General features: G+C 44.7%; 1 protein-coding gene across 5 annotated transcripts in view; it reads left to right on the top strand.

Annotated features, from left to right (window-relative positions):
* The window catches only part of GUK1 (guanylate kinase 1), a 1,109,311-nt gene that overhangs the window by 668,235 nt on the left and 420,104 nt on the right, over positions 1-20,972 (top strand). For all 5 annotated transcript variants that reach the window (XM_044065890.1, XM_044065888.1, XM_044065889.1 and 2 more), the window contains one exon: positions 11,591-11,687. In XM_044065890.1, coding sequence (XP_043921825.1) covers positions 11,591-11,687 — 97 coding nt within the window. The remainder of the gene's footprint in view (positions 1-11,590; positions 11,688-20,972) is intronic.

The following is a 20,972-nucleotide window of genomic DNA, read 5'->3' as shown; positions in this document are numbered from 1 at the left end:
TTTGCTGGAGGTCCTCAGTATATGTTGAGACTGGACACCTCTGGTATACCACTGCAGGATTGTTTTTATGACACCTCCTTCAGTTTACTAGCAAATGCTATTAGCTCAGCCTGTGAAATGTTGTGCTCTGTACTTGTCTCTTCTTGCCATGCATTTATGACATGTAATGGCTAATGTACAGTGGGTTGTGCATATGTCATTCAAGTCTTTTTTGTTAAGGTAATAATTGTAATATTTACAGCCTTTAAATATTAGTATGTATTTTTTAATATTGAGACTTTATTGTCTGGAATTGGTGTTCTGTTCTTAGTGGCAATTTTGAGAAATCATCTAATGCAGTCCTTTGATTTATATCTTCGGTATTCATTTTGCTTTATTAAACCTGTTTGTAGAGAAAATGGTGGGAGAAACTGTGCTGTTGCACATGCTGTAAAAATAGTCAGGTATGTATTTTGTTTGATGAGCAGAGGGAATCTGTTCCAAAAGTGGAGCATGCATAAGGTAAGAAAACTATCACAGCAGCAGATGTTCTTAATCTTACAAGTGGAAGTTTAAGTCTTTATTTAGATTGGGGGGTTTATTAGACTGTTTGTTCTTTGAAGTTGGTGATGGTAAAAAAAATGTGCAGGGTCTCTCCCTGTGTGATGCATTAAAATACATGCATATCAAGAGCCTATATGAGGTGGAAGTCTTATGAGAAGCAAATGTCAAGTAAAAGGGCACCCAACACTGAGTACTGTGAAGCACACCCCTAGTGATATCTCTGTTGGTAGTTCAAGTGCCTCCTGCCTGTATAATGTAAGTTTGCTGTCTAGTGCATAAAGTAAGGCACAAGTGCTGAGACTGAAGAGTGTATTCATGATACCAACATGAAGAATGGTGTCAAAGGCCTTGGAAAGGTCTAGATAGGCAGTATGGACAAGTCTGGCCCTTGTTTAAAGTTTATGCAACCTTCTCAAAAAATTAGGTTGATGAGGTTTGACCTGCCTTTCACAAATCTGCATTGACTAGGATCAAGGATTTTGAGATTTACCAGTGTCACTCTTTAAATCAGCAGTAATAAGTTTCATGACTTTACAGGCAATGCCAGTAAAACTAATAGGCCTACAGTTGCCAGGGTCTGTCATAGGACCATCCATGTAGAGCAGCACTACTGTGGTTATAAGCTTCATTTGCATAGCTTGTGGATAGGCTCAGCTTAAATAGATTTAGAAGAGTTTGAGATGCGTGATGGTTGATGCTTGCAAGAATACAGCCTGGAATACTGTCAAGATCCCCTAGAAGTAGTATTTTTGGATTTTGAGAATACTGACATGACTTGATAAAGAGTGAATTTAAGAGTGCCAGTAAAGATAAAATTAAGGAAAGAAATGGGATGTGTTATGGGCATGAAGATGAAGGTAGTCTTGTCTACGACAATGCTGGATATAGTTTCTGGTTTGACTTGGGATATATCATGGAAGAGAGGTTTGGGACAGAATTTATTACGTCTGAGCTTGCAAACGTAGCTGAAGAAGGCTATGGTCTTTCTTGGTATTCGTGCTTACTGTAAGATCATAAGTGGCTTTGCACACTCACTTACTGATGATTCTCCTAAGGAACTTGTCTTTATTTATTTTTTTTTTTGCAAAGCGTCTTGAGGTTTTTTCTTTTTCTCTGTAGAATTTATGACATTTTGTGTAGTACTTAGGAACAATCTCTTCAGTACATTTTTTTTCATGAAAGAGCAAAATTCTGAGTATGCAGAAGCAAGTGTGGCATCATGCATTAGTTTGTTTGGTAAAATGTGTGCTTGTCTAGAATGTTAGCACCAATAATCTGATTTTAAAACAGCCTCAAAATACAGTAGTTTTTTTCTGGTTGGAGATGTTGGTGAAGGTTGTATCCAGGTGATCTGATTTAACTAACAAGGAAGTGACATAATAGGTGGTACAGATAGGGAGCAGTCCGTAAGGATAGGATCAAGGAAATTAGCAGCCCTAGCTGGAATGTGAACAATTTGCACTAAAGAGTCAGTTAGTAATTACAATCTCTCAGCATATTTGTTTGTGGTTGTATATGTTAAACAGCTGACATTTGGCTTAATGAGTAGCTTTTCGATAATCAGTATGCTCTGAAAGGGACGTGAAAGGGGATATATTTAAAGTGATGTGGTAGGCAGTTTGGCTGAGATACACTAACACATCTGTAAGATTTAAGTTGTTGTCATGCAGAATTTAGTGCAAGACAGTAGGGTTTGTAAGGATATGTCCCCCTTGCTCCTTTTGTTTGGGAATGTGCATTAAGTGCAGTAAACTGATGATGAGAGCATGCAGTTTTTGTTCTGAAGCTGAGTTTCTGTAGCTTCAAAAATGTGGATGTCTTTGAGGGTGAGACTGGGTTAAAGCTTCAATCATTTTGTTTAAGCTTCTAGAATTGAGTACAACAACCCCAACTGTTTGAACTGGAACTTACTCAGTGGGTATGCTGATGAGTTGAATTTTGCTAAATATGCACTATGAGAGAAGCAAAAGTTCTAGCCAATGCAAATCATCTGTTGCAAGGCATGATGATATGTTGGCCATCTGTTCCAAGACAGACACACCCTTGATCCCTCCAAACGACACCAGATTAAACGCTAGTCATTGTAGTTATTTTATCGTTTAACTGAGGCATCTACTTCATGATGGAAGATAACTGCTCAACAATAGTGTTTTGTCTTTTTCAGAGACGTAGGTGGAGTCTCTGCATTTCCCTTAAGCCAGAGAGGCTAAGAGCATTCTCCCCACATAGGAAAAACAAAGTTATACTCTTATTTAGTAGATGAAAGTTCCTGAGGGACCTACTACTGGCATGAGGCAGACAACTGATTCTCAACAAGTCTGGTGAATGCAGCTTTAGTACCTGGTGGTGGAATCTGCTATAGCAAGGACTTTACAGGTTTTTTTTCCAAAATAAGTTATTTATTGAATAACACTTTTTCCAAAATGAAATCTTTATTAAATAACTTATAAGTAATGCCAAACAGGTATGTTTGTGTGTATATATGTCTCCCTCCCTGTGTCTCTCTCTGTATATATATATATATATATATATATATATATATATATATATATATATATATATATATATATATATATATATATATATATCTATATATAGATATATGTATATATATATATATATATATATATATATATATAGTTCTGACTTCGACACAATGAAGAGCTGAGAAGGAATCGGGAGCAGAAGAAGAAGCAAAGCGAAGAAGACCGGCAAGAAAGACGGTAGCGAGAACTTGCAGAAAGACGACAATGAAGAAGACCCACCACGACGACGATGGGGATGATGCCGCAGGGAAAGGCTGTGTGAGTATCGATGATGTGGGACGCGTAGTGACGGAAGGCGGAGTAGGTGTGTGGTAAGTGTGGTGGGGATAGGGGATGGGGATAGGGAGTTGGTTAGGGAGTTAGGTTAGTGGGTTAAGGGGGTTAGGGTTAGAGTTAGTTAGAGTAAGTGGGAAGTTAGGTGGGTTAGGAGTAGGAGCTATAGGGGGCGGTTAGGGTTAGGGGGGATAAGGTTTATAGGGCGGTTTTAGAGTTAGGAAGGCGGGTAGGTAGGGTATGCGATAGTGAGTGGTGTGGGGCCGGTTAGTAAGGGTTTAGTGTGGGCTTGTAAGTTTTGGTGTGCTTGTGTTGTGTGTGGTTTGTGGAATGGGTGTGTGTTGTGTTTTTGTATGGGGTTCGTAATTTTGTGTGTGTACGGTTTTTTCGTTTATGTGTGGTTATGTGTTTTTGTTTTTATGGACTGGTGAATGTGGTGGTTATGGGTGGGTTTTCATATATATATATATACACACACATATATATATATATATATATATATATATATATATATATATATATATATACATATGTAAAAATACAAAGTACAAATGCAGAATCAGCATACTTCAAAGTGGACATTAATAATTCCATGCTTTAAAGTTAATCGAATATCACATGCAGTGTCTCCTGTATGACTATACTTACCTTAGTTTTTACTTTCAAGTCTGATGTTCACATTTCTCTCAGGTAAAGTTATAGTATCAGTCATTCAATTTCTTTGATGTTTGGAGGACCCTTTTCCCATGCCCTAGTTATGATCTTTTTCTCTGCCAACTGAAGTAAGGTTAACAAATTTTCCTGTTGTCTTTCAAGCCTGAGTACAGGGTCATAATTTCTCAAATATTGTGTCAGGGTTGTAAAACCTTACCTGAGCAAATTCTATCACAGTGCCTTGAATCTCTGTTCTTAAGGTAAGTAGAGCTGGGCAGTCCCAGTATGTATGCCTCCAGTACCCCCCAGTCCCTCAAATCCCCTGTGTCACAACTTCAACAAGATAAAGAGAATGTAGGACTGTACATTTTGAAGTAGGCATGTTTGACCTTGCTAGCTTACACTCTTGGTGATTTCCTGCAGAGGTATGTGAAGATGTAGGTACAAGTGTACATTTAAATGGCTGTGTTTTCTAGGTGGATGCCTGGGAGATTTTAGGTAGGGTTCATAGGTTCATACTAGGCTATCTGCCCTAGGGCATTTATAAGCCTAGCCAGAATGTGTTTGGCTTTCCCCACCCATTTTAAATTTATTTTGCTATGCCCTTTTTCGAGGTTAGTATACTGTGCCTCTTTCTAAAAGTGACACAGAAGTGATACTCGGGGTAAACCTACAATCTCCCATCCACTCATCAAGATTCCTCTTGAAAAGAGTCAATGAGGGACTCTGCCTAACCTGGACTGGGATTTTATTCCAGAGTGAAGGGAGCCTCTGGGTTATGAATCTGTCCCTCCAGCATGTCCTATTTATTTCAGTGCTGAGGTTCAAGCCTCTCGAGCGCGCAGCTCGATGGGATTTGGATTTTCTGAGGTGCAGCATGTCCATTAATTCCGGGTTGGACATGGCTTTATACGTCAGGCACAGATCGCCTCTGAACAGGCGGTATGCCACTGAGTAGAGCTGGAGTTTCTTTAACCGGGGAGCATATGGCATCTGCTTGAGCCCTTTGATCCTCTTGGTGAGGTACTTTTGGGGTGATTCCAGTTGCTGCAGGTGTCTGGTAAGGTACATCCCAAAAGGGGCATTGTACTCAATTATGGGCCTGATGAGGGATGAGTAAAGAGGCACGATGACGTACCCTGATCTAGATGAGAATCCCTTCATGATTAGGTGGGCTATATAAAATGTTTTTCTAACCACTTTGGCCACGTGGTTGTCAAATGAGAGATTGCTATCAACTTGGGTCCCCAGGTCCCTTACCACCTATGTGGTAATTTGTGCGCACTTTGTTTTTGCCAAAGGGGATGACTATACACTTTTTGGCATTTAGCTTGAGGCCATGGCTCTGGCACCAGTTGTCTGTTTCTATGAGGCCCTTTTGGAGGATGCTTGTGTCGGCTGGAGAGTCGATTATGGCGCCCAGTTTGCAGTCATCTGCGAACTTGGTCAGCCACAGTCCTTCCATGTTGGCCTGTACCTCCGAGAAATATATACCGAACAAGAGAGGTCCCAGGACTGAGCCTTGTGGGACACCACTTGTAACTGGTTTGGAGTCTGACATGGCTCCAGCAATTCTAACCATGTGGGTTCTGTCCTTGAGCCAGTTTGCAATCCATCTAGTGACATAGGGGTTTATATTTAAGCTGGTGAGCTTATCTATAATGCCTGAGTGGGGTATTGTATCGAAGGCTTTTGCGAGGTCCAGGTAGGCTGTGTGGACCACCTTCCCCTCGTCAATGGCCTTGGTGACTGTTTCAAAGAAATCAACTAGGTTTAAGAGGCAGGATCTGCCCTTAACAAAGCCAAACTGGGTAGGATCCAGTGTTTGTAGGTCCCCAATATCTTTATTTATGAGGTCCATGATGATCCTTTCCATAGCTTTGCAGACCAAGCTAGTCAGGCTTATGGGGCGATAGTTTCCAGGATCCGTTGAGGCACCACCTTTATGGAGAGGGACCACTTTTGCTGTACGCCACTCTTTGGGCACATATCCTGTAGTAAGGCTGAGATTGAACAGTAGTTTTATGTTTGGGTTTAGCTCTTCTTGGAGTTCATGTAGGGCAGCCGGGACACCGTGTGGTCCCATTGATGCTGTGTTTTGCTTTGGAGAGGCGGCTCTTACCTGAGCATCTGAGATGTCAGGGGGGCAGCACTCTGCTGGGATAGATATTTGCCCTTTTGGTGGGGAGGGGGGGAGAAGTTTGCGCTGAACCTGTCAGCTAGGATGTTGGCAATGTCTGTGGGTTCGGTGTATTTTTTGTCATTTTGGACTAATTCTGAGCATATCTGGGAATTACCACCCAGGTTCCTAACATAACTAAAGAAAGCCTTGTGATTATCCTTAGTGTCCTGTGCAATTTTTCTCTCGAAGCTGGCCTTAGACAATTTTATGTGTGCCCGTAGTTTTTTGATACTACTGATCAGTGATGCCTTCCCTTTTTGGGATTTTGCTCTATCGTTTAGTAGCTTCCTCCTTCTATTGTATAGTTTGTTTATGGCTGGGGTCCACCAGACAGGACATCTGCCTTTGGAGGATTGGGTCTTGGTTTTATTTGGGATCGCATGATCCACGCATTCCTGAAGGTGTTCATAGAATGCGTTTATAAAGGATTCTGCGGTCTGGGCCGTATTTTCCACAGGCCCGGGGGCTTTGAAGGATTCCACCTCAGTTTTGAGGAGTGTGAAATTTGCTTTAGAGAAGTTTTTCACTGTGGTTTTATGGGCAGGGGGTGGGGTCGGGATGTGAATATCCAGTGAGATTAGTTTATGGTCTGATCTTACCAGTGAGGGATACACTTCTGGTCTGGAGCATAGAGTCCCCATGTTGGTGATGATCAGGTCCAGTATGTTTTCCCCTCTTGTGGGAGTTGTAACAAGTTGTTCCATAGCATTTGAGTTTATAAATTCTAGGAACCTTTGGGCTAGGGTGTTGGAGCTAGAGTAATGCTCCCAGTCTATGTTTGGGTAGTTGAAGTCACCCAATATAATGGTGTTTGGAGAGACCTTTATATTTTCCAGTGTTCTCAGGAAAGCCGAGTGGGGTTCCTGGGTTTGTGAGGGTGGTCTGTAGCAGGCTATAAACTGGAAGGCAGTTTTACCCACTGTTAGTTGCACATGGATAGTCTCTGATGCTTCGTGCTATGCCACCAACCTGGAGGTGTGGGTATCTTTGATGAATATCGATACTCCCCCTCCCTTTGTGGTTCGGTCCAAGTTTTGGGGCCGAAAAGCATGGTATGAGGTATAACCTGGTAGTGCTGGGGTGCTCTCGGGATCCCTGAACCAGGTTTCTTTTACTGCACAGATATTGATGTTATCCATGCTAAGGAGAGTTTCGAGTGCGTGCATCTTGAGGTTTAGACTTCTGGCGTTGAGTAGCATTACTCTTAGTTTCTTATCCCTTGTGATACCTATGGAGGTGGGTTTGTCTTTTGAGCCTTGCCTAAAAAGGCACTATGGGGTAGCAAGATCCTTTGCCAATATCCAAAGCCCAGGGTGACAGGTGCAAGCCATCCCTAGCGAAGCATCGTGGCTTGTCGAGCATATCATCCCAAGCTGACAGGCATTGGATCCCCTTTGAATGACACCAGTACTTAAGCCAATTGTTGAAATTGATCATCTTGTCTTCATATTGTGGCATCATTCTTGGTGAGGGTAAGATGCTACTCAAGGTCAGGGTCATACCGGCCTGGGCTACATGCTCAGAGAGCTCCTTTATGTCTCTTTTCATGTAGTCCAGTGAGGTACGTCTCAGGTCATTCACACCAGCATGGACAATGACTGAGTCATATTTGTACTTGCCTTGGAGTGACCTGAGTGCTTGTGTTATGTGGCAGATCCTAGCGCCCGACAGGCTGCTCACCGTGACCCTCTCCTTGTTCAGCCTGGTGAGTGGGACGTCAGTGTGCCCGACGATAGAGTCACCTATTACAAGTGTATCAGGAGTGTTGTTTAGTCTTAAGGGCTGTGACTGTTCGGCACACTGGCTTTGTGAGATATGTGTTGCACATGTTTTGTTTTGGGGTAGCAGCTGCTTGGGTGTCTGCTTTGGAGGTCTCTGCTGCTTCGGCAGATCTTTATTTAGAACCTCTGAGTATGTTTTTGTGTGATTATGTGTTTGGTTTGCTGTTGTGGTAGGTCTATGTGAGACTGGAATTGTAGTGTGTGTGGTTTCCTTCTCCTCCTGACTGGTTATGCCAGTACTGATTTGAGAGAGCTTAGCCTCCAGTTTGGCTATATGGTTGCATCTCTCACATGTGTTGGAATTTGTTGGGAGAAGGAGAGGGTTGTCTGTGTACATGAGGCAGTTGTAACATTGCCTCAAGATTCCCAGATTCACCAGCTGGACCGGAGAGGAGATTGACAACTGACCTTTGGACATGCTAGAATAATATTGGGAATTCCTTAATAATTGAAAACCAGGGCCAGTGGGGAGTGAGGGTGTAGTGCTTTTAATTTTTAGTGCTGACTTATATAATTGCTTTAGTGAGCAAGTGCCAGGTAACTTAAGTGCAATGTGTTACAGGTAACTTAAATGCAAAAACGACAAACAGTAACTTTCTTTCAAGTGAAACAAGGAAATAAGTACAGTAAGCAATGCAGATATCACTAGTGATCCACAGAAGCACTGAGAAGCCGCGTATTAGGTGGAATTAGCGTTCCAGGGAAATAACAAGCAAACAAACAACAAGCATATAAACAAAGCTAGATTCAGCAGGCCTGGATCTATCTATGCTACAGCAAACAAGGTGTACCAATTTCAGTAAGATACAGTTCAAATATTCAGGCACTATAAACATTTAACCAGAAATTCCCAGCTCAGAAGGGCAGAGTCCAGCCTTTTCTCCCACAAGAGTGCAGACCACAAACCTTCTTAATGTAAAATAACTGGCCTGAAGCCCAAGTGCTTAAACCAGAACTAATACACTTTAAGAATAACAGACACTGGGCTCTCAATCAGCAGTTCCCAACTTAGAAGGATGAAAGCTACCTGTCCTGCCACAACAGTGCATGCCATAAACCTTCCTAATGTAAAACAACTGGTCTGAAGCCCAAGTGCTTAATCCAAAAGACTTAGAATGATAGCTACACTTTAATCAAGTTACTACCAAGCAGTAATAAATGCAATTGAATACTTTAGAGAATGCCTGGATTAGTGCTCAAGTTACACAAACAAAGCTAGATCCAGCAGGCCCGAATCCAGTCTATGCTACAACAAACAAGGCGCACCAACTTCAGTAAGAAGCAGTTCAGATATGCATGCACTATAAGCCTTTAACCAGAAATTCCCAGCTCAGAAGAGCAGAGTCCAGCCTTTCCTCCCACAAGAGTGCAGACCACGAACCCTCTTAATGTAAAATAACTGGCCTGAAAGCCCAAGTGCTTAAACCAGAATTAATACACTTTTAGAATAACAGACACTGAGCCCTCAATCAGCAGTTCCCAACCTAGAAGGATGTAAGCTACCTGTTCTGCCACTACAGTGCAGACCACAAACCCTCTCAGTGCAAAACAACTGGTCCGAAGCCCATGTTTTTAAACCAAAAGGCTTAGAATGAGTTACACCAAGCAGTAATAAATACAATTGAGTACTTTTAAGATGATGCAAAAGTAAAAAAATGTAGGTAGAAACACAAGTACAGTAAAAGCAGATGAAATTTTTTTTTTCCTGAAGAAGTGCTGAGATCAAAGAAACAGATTTGAGTGCTGAAACTAGAAAACTGGCTAGTTATAAGAAAAGAAAACTAAGCTAGAAGGCTTCCCTCCAACACAGAAGGGCTTGGGGGCTCAGAAGCTTACAAATAGTCTATACCACTTAACAGGAAAGGCAGGAAACAAGCTTAAATTTTATTTTTTTTTTCTGTTTCCCAGATGCTCTCTTTGTATACAGTAGGAGTGCCTGAAATCAGAATATGATCTCACTGCACTCAGTTGAGTGAGCAAATGAGATGGGCCCAGAAGGAGTATCCAAACACAAATTTACAAGAAGGGCGGGAAGTTGCAAGGCCACTAAGATTAACACCAAAACAAAAACAGGGAGGCTGGGTGGGACTAACTGAAGAGCAGAGTCAAAACTTCCAGTTCAGTTAATATTCCTTCCACACAGTTAAAATCAATTTAAATACTGTATTTTTTGAAAAAAAAAGAGCAGATAAAGGTACTTAAATTCTCTTATACGTCCAGTTGAATACAGCAAGTTCTTAGCCGGCCAAAGCTGAGGTTTTTAAGCAGAAAATATTTCACACTGTACCACTTAAATAGGCAAGGACAGGAAATCAAAGAATGTGACTTCCCCCACACCTGTAATTACTAGCAAATAACAAAATTCAGCAAACACTGACTAACTTCCATTTCAGTTAATATTCCTTCCACACAGTTAAAATCAATTTAAATACTGTATTTTTGAAAAAAAAGAGCAGATAAAGGTACTTAAATTCTCTTATACGTCCAGTTGAATACAGCAAGTTCTTAGCCGGCCAAAGCTGAGGTTTTTAAGCAGAAAATATTTCACACTGTACCACTTAAATAGGCAAGGACAGGAAATCAAAGAATGTGACTACCCCACACCTGTAATTGCTAGCAAATAACAAAATTCAGCAAACACTGACTAACTTCCAGTTCGGTTAATATTCCTTCCACACAGTTAAAATCAATTTAAATACTGTATTTTTGAAAAAAAAGAGCAGATAAAGGTACTTAAATTCTCTTATCCGTCCAGTTGAATACAGCAAGTTCTTAGCCGGCCAAAGCTGAGGTTTTTAAGCAGAAAATATTTCACACTGTACCACTTAAATAGGCAAGGACAGGAAATCAAAGAATGTGACTACCCCACACCTGTAATTACTAGCAAATAACAAAATTCAGCAAACACTGACTAACTTCCAGTTCAGTTAATATTCCTTCCACACAGTTAAAATCAATTTAAATACTGTATTTTTTAAAAAAAAAAGAGCAGATAAAGGTACTTAAATTCTCTTATACGTCCAGTTGAATACAGCAAGTTCTTAGCCGGCCAAAGCTGCGGTTTTATTGACTACCTCAGCATTAGTAAGTGTAGTGGTATGCAGCTGTGTGCAAACAGTGTTTGATGTTGAGAGATTTACATCCAGTCTGAGTAGGTAATTGCATCTCAAGGATTCAGTTAGAAATGTCTAGGAGTAAGGGATTGTGAGTAAGCATGAGGCAGTTCCTATAATGCCTCTGTATGCCTTTTGCTAACTTACTGGTCTGATGGGAGGTAACAGAAGCTTGTGACTCCATGAGATTAGAAGTTAAGTTGTTTGTGTTATATTAGGGTACTGCTAGATGTTAGTGTTTGAAGAGTTCTTTAATAAAATTTCCAACACTCATTTTGGTAAGTTTAATGAGATTGTTAATATTTATGTGACGTACCACCAGTGCAGTCAAATGGGACCTCTGTTTAATGCCCCCCATCTGTTCTAAGACAAGTAAATGTCGATGTCATTTTACATAATATACTTCCATTCAGTGGACCATTTATAGTAAAATTTAACACCAAAAGGTTAAAGCAAGGCAGACTTTTTTAGCTATGAACTTGATTATTTTCTTTTCAGATTATCACTTCACCACAAAAGAGGAGATGCAGAAAGGAATTGACCAAGGGGAGTTTATTGAGCATGCAGTCTTCTCTGGAAATATGTATGGAACCAGGTGGGAGTTGCATTGTTTAACTTGCTTCTCTGACATTTTGAAAAAAGGTATTGTACACAAATCAGGTTGTTGTAATTTCTGTTGCAAATCTGCTGTGCCTAATTACTTAAATAGAAACAGAGGTAGTTCAGAGGGCTCAAGTGAAGTCTGGTGTCCCACCTGTAACCCAAAGGGTAGCAGGACTAACAAGAAACAAGAGTATAAAGGATTAGTCTAGATAAAATCAGTTTAGCTAGCAGATCTAGGAGACTCTGTCTGTCTCTCTTGCGCTCTCTGATACCCTCCCTGTGGAGGACTAGAGAGAGAGAGCCTCTTAGATCGGCTTGCTAAAGTGATTTTTATCTGGACTAACCCTTTATATTCCGTTTCTAATTACATAAAAGGAGTAAACAATTTTAAAGTAACTACACTAGAAATTCATTTAGATATGATGTCGTCGTTGTGTCTTTTGGCTTTTAGGGGTCGCCACAGCGGAACGATTAGTAGTTGATTTTTACGTGCCGAGTTACCAGCCCTGACACACAACCTTCAAGGTACACCCATTCACACATGTCTCCACGCAGAAGACGCTCTAGCTGAGAATCGAACTGGATAGCGTCTGACTGTGAGGCGACAACGCTACCGCAGCACCACCACCGCGGATGTACTCACTTAAATTCAACTTTGTTTTTGTTAACACATTGCTTGATTAGTTTACATCCTCTGTATTGAATATTAGTGCTGCTGCTAACCTGAAGAATAAAGAGAATGAGGTGCAGCTGACTGCCCATCCTCAAGAAGTTGGCAGAGAAGGAAACAGTCCGACCATAGCATTGTGAAAGTAGATTTGGTGCTAATTAAGTCCTAAAAGGGTTGACCAGTTTTAGGTTCTTAGAATAGTACTAGGCTAATCTGCTTTTGTGGTCCATTTTAAGTCTAGCCAATTACCCCATGTGAGAATCAAACTCTGCACTTTGTGTCTGTAAGGTAAACACCTTAACTACTACCCATATTTGTATTTTTACTGTGTTTTAATGGGGGGAAATTACTTTTTTACAACTTACATATGTCCTTCCATATCAGTGTTGCAGTATTTCTTACAGTAGGGATTTCTTGCCTTGGGCAGACCAACGTCTGGCCAGTATACCAAAACCTTAGGTTGTAACAAGGATGTTGTACATCACTTGTATGTATGCTCCCTGTGCTTGGCATAGGGTATAAAGATGACATACAGACATATCTTCCTCAGAACTTCTTTGCTGACAGTCTAAATGCCATTTCTGATCATCAGTCTGAATGCTCTTTCCTCTGCTGGTTGCAAAGCCATTTTTATCTTCTTCTACTTGTGGTTGTTAGTTTCATGTCATCCAGAAAGGGGAAATGGGAGTGTGGGAGACTGATTCTCCATAAGGTCCATCACGAACAGTGTTTATTTTGCTTAGGTGCTTCTCATGACTATACATCTTGTCCTACTTGTTAGGCATTTGTTCCGAAAACCTTGCATAGTCATTTCTTCACTTTAGCTACTTACCTAGAGAACCAACATCTTAAATTGTTGGCTAAGGGTGCTGTGGTGGAATTATCCTGGTCCGAGGGTCAGCCATCCATGAATAAGACGACCAAGAAAGCTTGGTTGGATTCTTGGCTGTATCACCTCCACTGGATCTCTCTCTTGAGGCTAGTGAAACCCCGGATTACCACCTGATTATTCACTTGGATTCTTCTGCCTCAACTGCTTCGGAGGCCAGCATGGATCCAGTTTCTCAGACATCCCCAGAGGCTCTGCAGACATCAATTTTGGATGTTCAGGGGAACCACAGCTGAATATTTCCAGAGGGTGTAGGGGGTTCTATAGATCTTGTTAGGGAGGAGATTCCCACTACGCTTATTGAGTGATGACAGGAGTCTAAGCCATCCAAGTTATTTAGGGCTGACGTCCCCTTGATAAAGAATCGGAAGACTAAGCATATTTTGCCTGCTCCTAAGGATCCTCAGCGTGAATGGCAGGATTTTACTCAGGGTTTGTTTATTGCCCTTATGGCTTTGAAGCCCCCTCAGGGGGTTTCTGTTCCTGCTCCCCTTTCATCTTCTACTTCTCTTAATAGGTCTAGGGAGCAGGTTTCTCCTAATGAGGATGTAAATTCTGATGAGGAATCCTTGGCCTACTCCTCCCACATGCCCTCTCCCTTGGATTTTTGGTTCTGAGGAACTGGATTCTATTAGCATTGATTCTCTTTTTGAGGAGATTTCCTTTGGTGACGCAGTTTCCCATATGATGGAGTTTGTGGGACTGTACCCAGGTTTCTGCTGTACAAAAGAGATATTATGAGCTCCTTCAAATGAAGTCTCCCAAACTCTCTCCTGTTCCTCCTGTTCTTGCTGCTTTGCTGGATAACGTTTCTGCAGCTTCTCAGGCTCCTGATTCCCAGCCCTCTGCTCCTAAAAAGCCTAATAGGTTTTATAAGGCACCTGAGGATTGTAAATTTCTGTACGTGTTCTTCTGCTGATCCTTCGGTTGTTTCAATTTCTTATAAGCCATCTAAGCTTTTACCTTCTTCTAAACTGCAGAACCATGGAAAGGTGGGTAAGAAAATATAATTGCTTCTGCTCTGGCCTTTAGGGCTGTGGATTACCAGACCCATTTTGGCCCTTCTTTCTCAAGCTTTTCAGGTTTTTTCAGACGTTCCAGACTCTGAGGGGAAGACTTTGGCTGTTTCTTTATTCTTGGAAGACTGTTCTTCTTTTGGCCCTTACCTCAGCCAGATGGGTGTCTGATTTGCAGGCCTGTATGGCTGTTCCTCCTTTTTTATAGTTTTTCATAAGGACCAGGGTGCCTCTTCTTTCTAATCCTTCTTTTATGCTCAAGGTGGTTAATGAATTGTGTCTTAATCAGTCTGTTCATTTGCCCCCTTTTTTCCCTTCTCCGCAGTCTGCTAGTGAGCGGGTTCTTCACACCTTGGATTTCCACAGGCAGCTCGGGTATTGTTTAGATAAAACTAAAGCCATTTGTAAATTTGAGCAGCTCTTTGTTTCCTTTCATCCTAGATCTTTAGGTCTCTGTTTCTAAGCAAGCTGTTTCTTCCTGGATATCCTAGGCCATTTCCTTTTGCTACTGTTTACATGGAAAAATGCTCCTTTCTTGTGTTAAGGCTCATTCTACCAGGATTGTGACTTCTTCTGGTGATTTTTTCAAAGGGTTGGATACCAATTCTGTTTTTGAGACAACTACTTGGACTTCTGTGCATACTTTTACCAAGCACTAAAATTAAATGTAGATCTGAAGTAGGAGATTCATTTGTCTGCAACCTGTGGGTTATGGATCTGATATCGGATCCGAACCGGCATGGTTTATCCAGCTATGGATCCGAGCTCTTAGCTCCTCCCCTCACCCATAATGCCCTGCTCTCCCTACATGACCTCAGATCTAGTTTGCCGCGCTGGTAACCAGGTCTTGGATCGTCTGAGCTCTTCAGCTAAGTGACTATTTTACCTAAAGAAAGCTTTATTTTGAATTTTTGCAGTTAGCTTTGAGTGATTGTGTTAGGTTTCCCTTAATCTCTTGATAGTTTCAGTTAAAAATTTTTACTTTTAAAACTTTAAGTTTATACCCTCCCCTCGCTGGTCGTAGTTTCTGTTTGAGTGTACTGTTTGGGGCCTTGTGTGTGTGCTAGTTTAGTACTAGTTCTCTGTCTTTTATTTTTTTTGTAAAAAAAAAGACTTTAGTTATGTCAGAAGCCCCCAAGGCAATATTCTCGAAGTGCTCCGAGTGTGGCCATAAGCTTTCCCCTGCTGATGGCCACACTCGGTGCGTTCGATGCCTTGAGGTTGAACACCTCACTTCTGGATGTTCCATTTGTGCAGGGTTCAACCCCAGGGCATTGAAGGAGCGGAGGTCGAAGCTGGTCCTGGCAGGACTTCTACCCCTGGACTCTGCTTCGGCTCCCGCTCCTGTGGTGGGTACCGTGGCTTCGGTTCCCTCCACGCCTGCTCCCCCTCCTCCACCTGGGACTCAACCTCCCGCTGCTGGGTTAGCGGAGAGGGAGGCAAGAAAAAGGGATCGGAGAGAGAAGCACCATAAGCGGCAAGCCGAGACCTCCGTTTCGGCCCCGCCAGCTAAGCGGGCTTCTCCTCCGGCCTCTTTGGCTGCTGGCTCCCCCCCCCCCTTGGCTCCGGTCTGCTTTTCACCGGGGCCTGAGGAGGAGGAGACCCAATCTCCGTCGAGGCTATCGAGGAGGCACTCAAGGCTTACCTCGGTAGCCTCTTCGAGATCTACGTATAGCCTTTCCAGTGCTGATCTGGACCGGATGATGAGAAGATTCATCCAGGCCCAGATGCAGATGGGAGTGCTCCTGCCCCCTCTGGGGAGCTCGACCCATTTTCAAGCCTATAGCTCCTTCTCCGACCCGCTACCCGGGTTCGGAGCGTTCGGAGCTGGGCAGCTTCGGAGCCGTGGGTCGGTGCCAATAGTACTAGGTACTTCGGATCCGACCCTGCCCTCGAGTGTTTCGGATCCGACCTCTCAGAGCCTGGCTCCGAGCTTCGGATCTGGGGGACTTAGTGTGCCTTCGGCGCCGTCTGTGTCGGAGCGCACTGATCCCTCGGATCTGAGTGTCTCGGGGCCGGCACCGATCCACTCTTCGGATCCGAGGAGGAGCCGACTTTCGGATTCTTTGGTCGAGGCTGGCTCCCCCTCGGCTTTTGATGTAGTGGAGAGGGCTCTGTTGAGGGCTTCCGGACCCCCGGCACTTGCTTCGGCTCCGTCCCACGCTCCATCTTCACTGGGTCAGGCTTCCACCATCCGGCCACTGGGACAGCCTGCTTCAGTGCCCCAAGCTGTTCCTTTGGAACAAGACACTGCTTGCGAGGGCTCCTCGGACAGCCCCCCCGAGGAAGCCCCTCGCAAGCATACGTGTAAAAGGAGGCACATAGACTCCCCCGAGTCTTTAACTGAAGACATGGATTTGGAGGAAGGGGAAGGCTCCCCAAGATCACCCGCCGAGGATGTCTCCTTTGGAGACATCATGGAAATGCTTCGCATAAGGGGTGGCTGGTCTGCCCCCAAGTCTTCCTCGGACGAGTCCGTGTTCTTGGAGGCATTTGAAGCGGGCATGTCTACCTCTTGGGTGTCCCCTCCTGCCGACCCCCTGGTGGACCTTATTACCACCAGGGCATGGAAGGAACCGGACACCGTGGAGCCAATCCCCAAAAGGCCAGACAGAATCCTTAGCCCCCCTGCAGACCGTACCCACTGGAGTAAGGGGCCTCCGGTAGATGCCATGTTGACGGCAGCAGCCACCAAGAAGGAACTCGCCCAGGAGAGTCCTTCAGTCCATCCTCCGAGCAAGGAGTCTCGGATGATGGGCCGCTTGGGGAAGCGAATGTTTAGTTCAGCAACCTTCTCTGTGAGGGCGCTCAACTACTTGGCACATGTTACCAGGATGCAGCGCGATTTTATTAAAGAATACGCTGCATCCCCCCCAGAGTCCATGTCGGAGGAGGACAAACTTTTGTACTCCACCCGTATGGCCACTCTTCGATCCGTGACGAATACCTCTATGCGGTTGCTGTCCCATGCTACTGAGGGAGCCGCTAGAGCTGCAGGAGTAGGCCTAGTCACTAGACGCCAGGCCTGGCTCCATCATTGCGATTTCACGGAGCCCTTCAAGGCGTCCTTCGCGAACGCCCCCTTTGATGGTTCTGCCCTTTTTGGCAAAACGGTTCACAACACCTTGACCCAGAGCGAAAAGGACGGGAATACGCTGTCTGCCGTCGGAATCCGCTTCTCTGTGCCCCAGAGGTCCTACTCTAGGAACCAAAAGGGCCAGAAGAAGATGTGGTTCCGGAAGTCGCAGCAATCCCAACCCACTCCGGACAACCAGTCCTTCCGTGGCAGAGGAGGACAGGGAGGATGCCGCCCCAGGGGCAGAGGGGCTCCCAGGAATTTCGTGTCCAGAGAACCTTTCTCTGAACGGCCCGCACAGCAGCCCTGAGGGGTTGCCCGACTGCTCCACTCTGGAGGCAGTCGGGGCGTTCGGAGCACCTAGCGGCATGGGAGTCCATAACATCAGACCGCTGGGTCCTCCGCATTATATCCAGAGGATACAAGATCCCCTTTCATCACATTCCAAAATTAAAATCCCTCCCCGACATTCCACCCAGTCAGTGGGAGGCCGCTTCGGCAGAAATTGGCCATCTGCTGGAGAAAAGAGCCATCCAGCCCGTCCCCCCAGACCAGATCGGATCAGGGTTCTACTCCAGGTTCTTTTTAGTGCCAAAGAAGATGGGGGACCTAAGACCAATTTTAGACCTGTCCCTGTTAAACCTGGCAGTTCCCAAGGAGAAGTTCCGGATGGTCACCTTGCAATCCATCCTCCCTCTTCTGGGAGAGAATCACTGGATGTGCTCTATAGACCTCAAGGATGCGTACTACCACATACTAATGGACAGACGTTCCAGGAGGTTTCTTCGCTTCCGGCTGGGAGCCAGTCACTACCAGTTCAGGGTCCTTCCCTTTGGTATCACCACAGTCCCCAAAGTATTAGCAGTGGTTGCGGCCCACCTGAGGCTTCAGGGGGTGCAGGTCTTCCCATACCTGGACGACTGGCTTCTTACCGCCCCAACAAGGCATCTACTATCATTGGCGCGAGACTCCTTTCTTCATCTAGCTCCCCGCCTGGGCATCACGATAAATGTAGCAAAATCCATCCTGGCCCCTACTCAGTTGATAGATTTTATAGGTGCCAGATTAGACACGAGGGAGTTAAGAGCCTTCCTCACAGCCGACAGAGTTCAGAATCTGCGACTCCAGGTGCGGGCCATCCTCCACTCCAGCTCTGTTCTGGCGGAATTGGTCCTGAGGGCTCTAGGGTCCATGGCGGCAGCAATATCTCTTCTTCCACTCGCCAGATTCAACATGCGGGTCCTTCAGTGGACACTTCAGTTCAGTGGTCTTACCTTGCTCTACCTATGCATCATCCCATCGCGATCAGCAAGGCTTGCAAGCAGTCCCTCTTGTGGTGGCTCCACTCACAGGATCTCCACGGAGGCCGCCCCTTTTGTGCTTCTCCCCCTCTCGCCACGGTGACCACGGACGCCTCCCGCCTCGGGTGGGGGGGGCATTTTGCAGGCAGGACGGTCCAAGGCACGTGCAACGACTCAGAGACCTCCCTGAATATCATTGTTCTAGAGATGAGAGCAGTGCTCCTGGCGTTGTGAGCACTTCAGGCCTTTCTTCCCCTGGGAACAATTGCGATTCAGTCAGACAACATGTCGGTGGTCTGGTACATCAACAAATAGGGGGGAACCAGGTCTTATCCCTTATGTCGAGAAGCCATGAGAGTATGGGAATGGGTGATCTCCACCAACCGCTTTCTCATCGCAACGCATATTCCGGGTCGGTCCAACATCCTTGCGGACAAGCTCAGTCGCACCATTCTCTCCCCGTACGAGTGGTCTCTCAATGCTCAAGTAGCAAAACGTATCTTCACACGGTGGGGAGCTCCTTGTTGCGATCTTTTTGCGTCTCCCTCAAACACCAAGTGCAACAGTTTTTTTGCTCTAATCCCTCCTCCAGGGGATTCCCTGAGAGATGCTGTGGTGCATGCTTGGCCTCCCGGTCTTCTTTATGCTTACCCCCCTTTGCCTCTGATGCTCCAAGTTCTTCAGAAAGCCTCCCGGTTGGGGTGCAGAATGATCCTCATTGCCCCATTCTGGCCTCGACAGATCTGGTTCCCTTACCTAAGGTCTCACTCGGTGAATCCACCTTGGATTCTAGATCCCATTCCGGATCTGATATCGCACCCATCGAACCTACCAACTCCGAATCTGGACAACCTGAAGCTGACTGCTTGGCTGCTCCAGTTCCACTCCTAATTAGGACTCCCGGTATCTCGTCCCCCGTTAAGGCCATCCTGGTAGCGGCTCATAAACCATCTACCAGGAAAGTTTACCGCAGTAAATGGAAACGATTCTCCATTTGGGTGGAGCGGCAAGGTGTAGATCCCTTTACCGTTCCCCTTCCTCTGGTGCTAGACTTCCTAACCACTCTTTTTAATGATGGTGCCAGTAGTTCCATGGTCAAAGTGCAGCTCGCGGCCATTTCTCATTATCATGTTGGTCATGACTCTGGACCTCTTATGTCTGCCAAATTGTGTAAAATCTTCCTAAAAGGCACCTTTCTCCTTAGACCCCCTATCAAGCAAGCGGTTCCTCCATGGGGTCTTTCTTTGGTTCTTCAGGCCTTGACCGCTCCCCCCTTCGAACCTGCGGCCACAGTAGATCTTAAATTTTTATCCCTCAAGACTGCTTTTTTAGTAGCCATTACTTCGGCCAAAAGAGTTTCGAACTTCAAGCCTTATCCATGAAGCCTCCTTACTTGGTCTTCCATCCAGACCAGCGTATACCTCAGGACCAATCCCTCCTTTCTTCCTAAGGTAGCTTCAGAAGCAAACATTAATCAGTCCATTAACCTCCCTGTTTTCTTTCCTAAATATCAAAACAAGGGTGAATACAAGCTGCATTCCTTGGATGTTCACAGGCAGCTTTGTTTTATCTTAACAGGACAGCTGGTCATAGGCAATCCGACCAGTTGTTCATTTCCTTTGCCAAATTCAATCTGGGTAAGCCAATTTCCAAAGTCTCCTTGTCACGCTGGATTTCGCAATGTATTCTTTTAGCTTATCAGGCTTCTGGGAGGCCCGCACCGGAGGGAGTCCATGCCCATTCGACCCGGTCAGTTTCTACCTCAGCGGCCTTTAAGGCTAGGATTCCTCTGGATGACATTTGTTCAGCAGCCACTTGGGCTTCATCTCATACCTTTATTTCTCATTACAAGCTGGATATCACATCTAGAGGTAGTGCATCCTTTGGCTCCGCGGTGCTCCGGAATATCCTTCCATGATGGCCGCCCAAGATTCAGGTAGCTGGGGACTCTGTCCCACAGGTTGCAGACAAATGAATCTCCTACTTCAGATTTAGAAGTTATGTACTTACCATAATGTTCCATCTGAGTAGGTGGATTCATTTGTCTGCAACCATCCCGCCCTCCTATCCCCCTGGCCTTGTCAGTTTCCTGCATATTACGTGTTACCCTTTCCAGGGTATTTTGATTCAGGGCAAACTCGATCTGAGGTCATGTAGGGAGAGCAGGGCATTATGGGTGAGGGGAGGAGCTAAGAGCTCGGATCCATAGCTGGATAAACCATGCCGGTTCGGATCCGATATCGGATCCATAACCCACAGGTTACAGACAAATGAATCCACCTACTCAGATGGAATGTTATGGTAAGTACATAACTTCTAATTTCC

Source organism: Protopterus annectens, chromosome 3.part0 (genome assembly GCF_019279795.1).
Source record: "Protopterus annectens isolate FY-2018-M chromosome 3.part0, PAN1.0, whole genome shotgun sequence".
Lineage (NCBI taxonomy): Eukaryota > Metazoa > Chordata > Ceratodontiformes > Protopteridae > Protopterus > Protopterus annectens.
The sequence above is the reverse complement of the archived record's forward strand: the minus strand, read 5'-3'. Positions and strand labels throughout refer to the sequence as shown.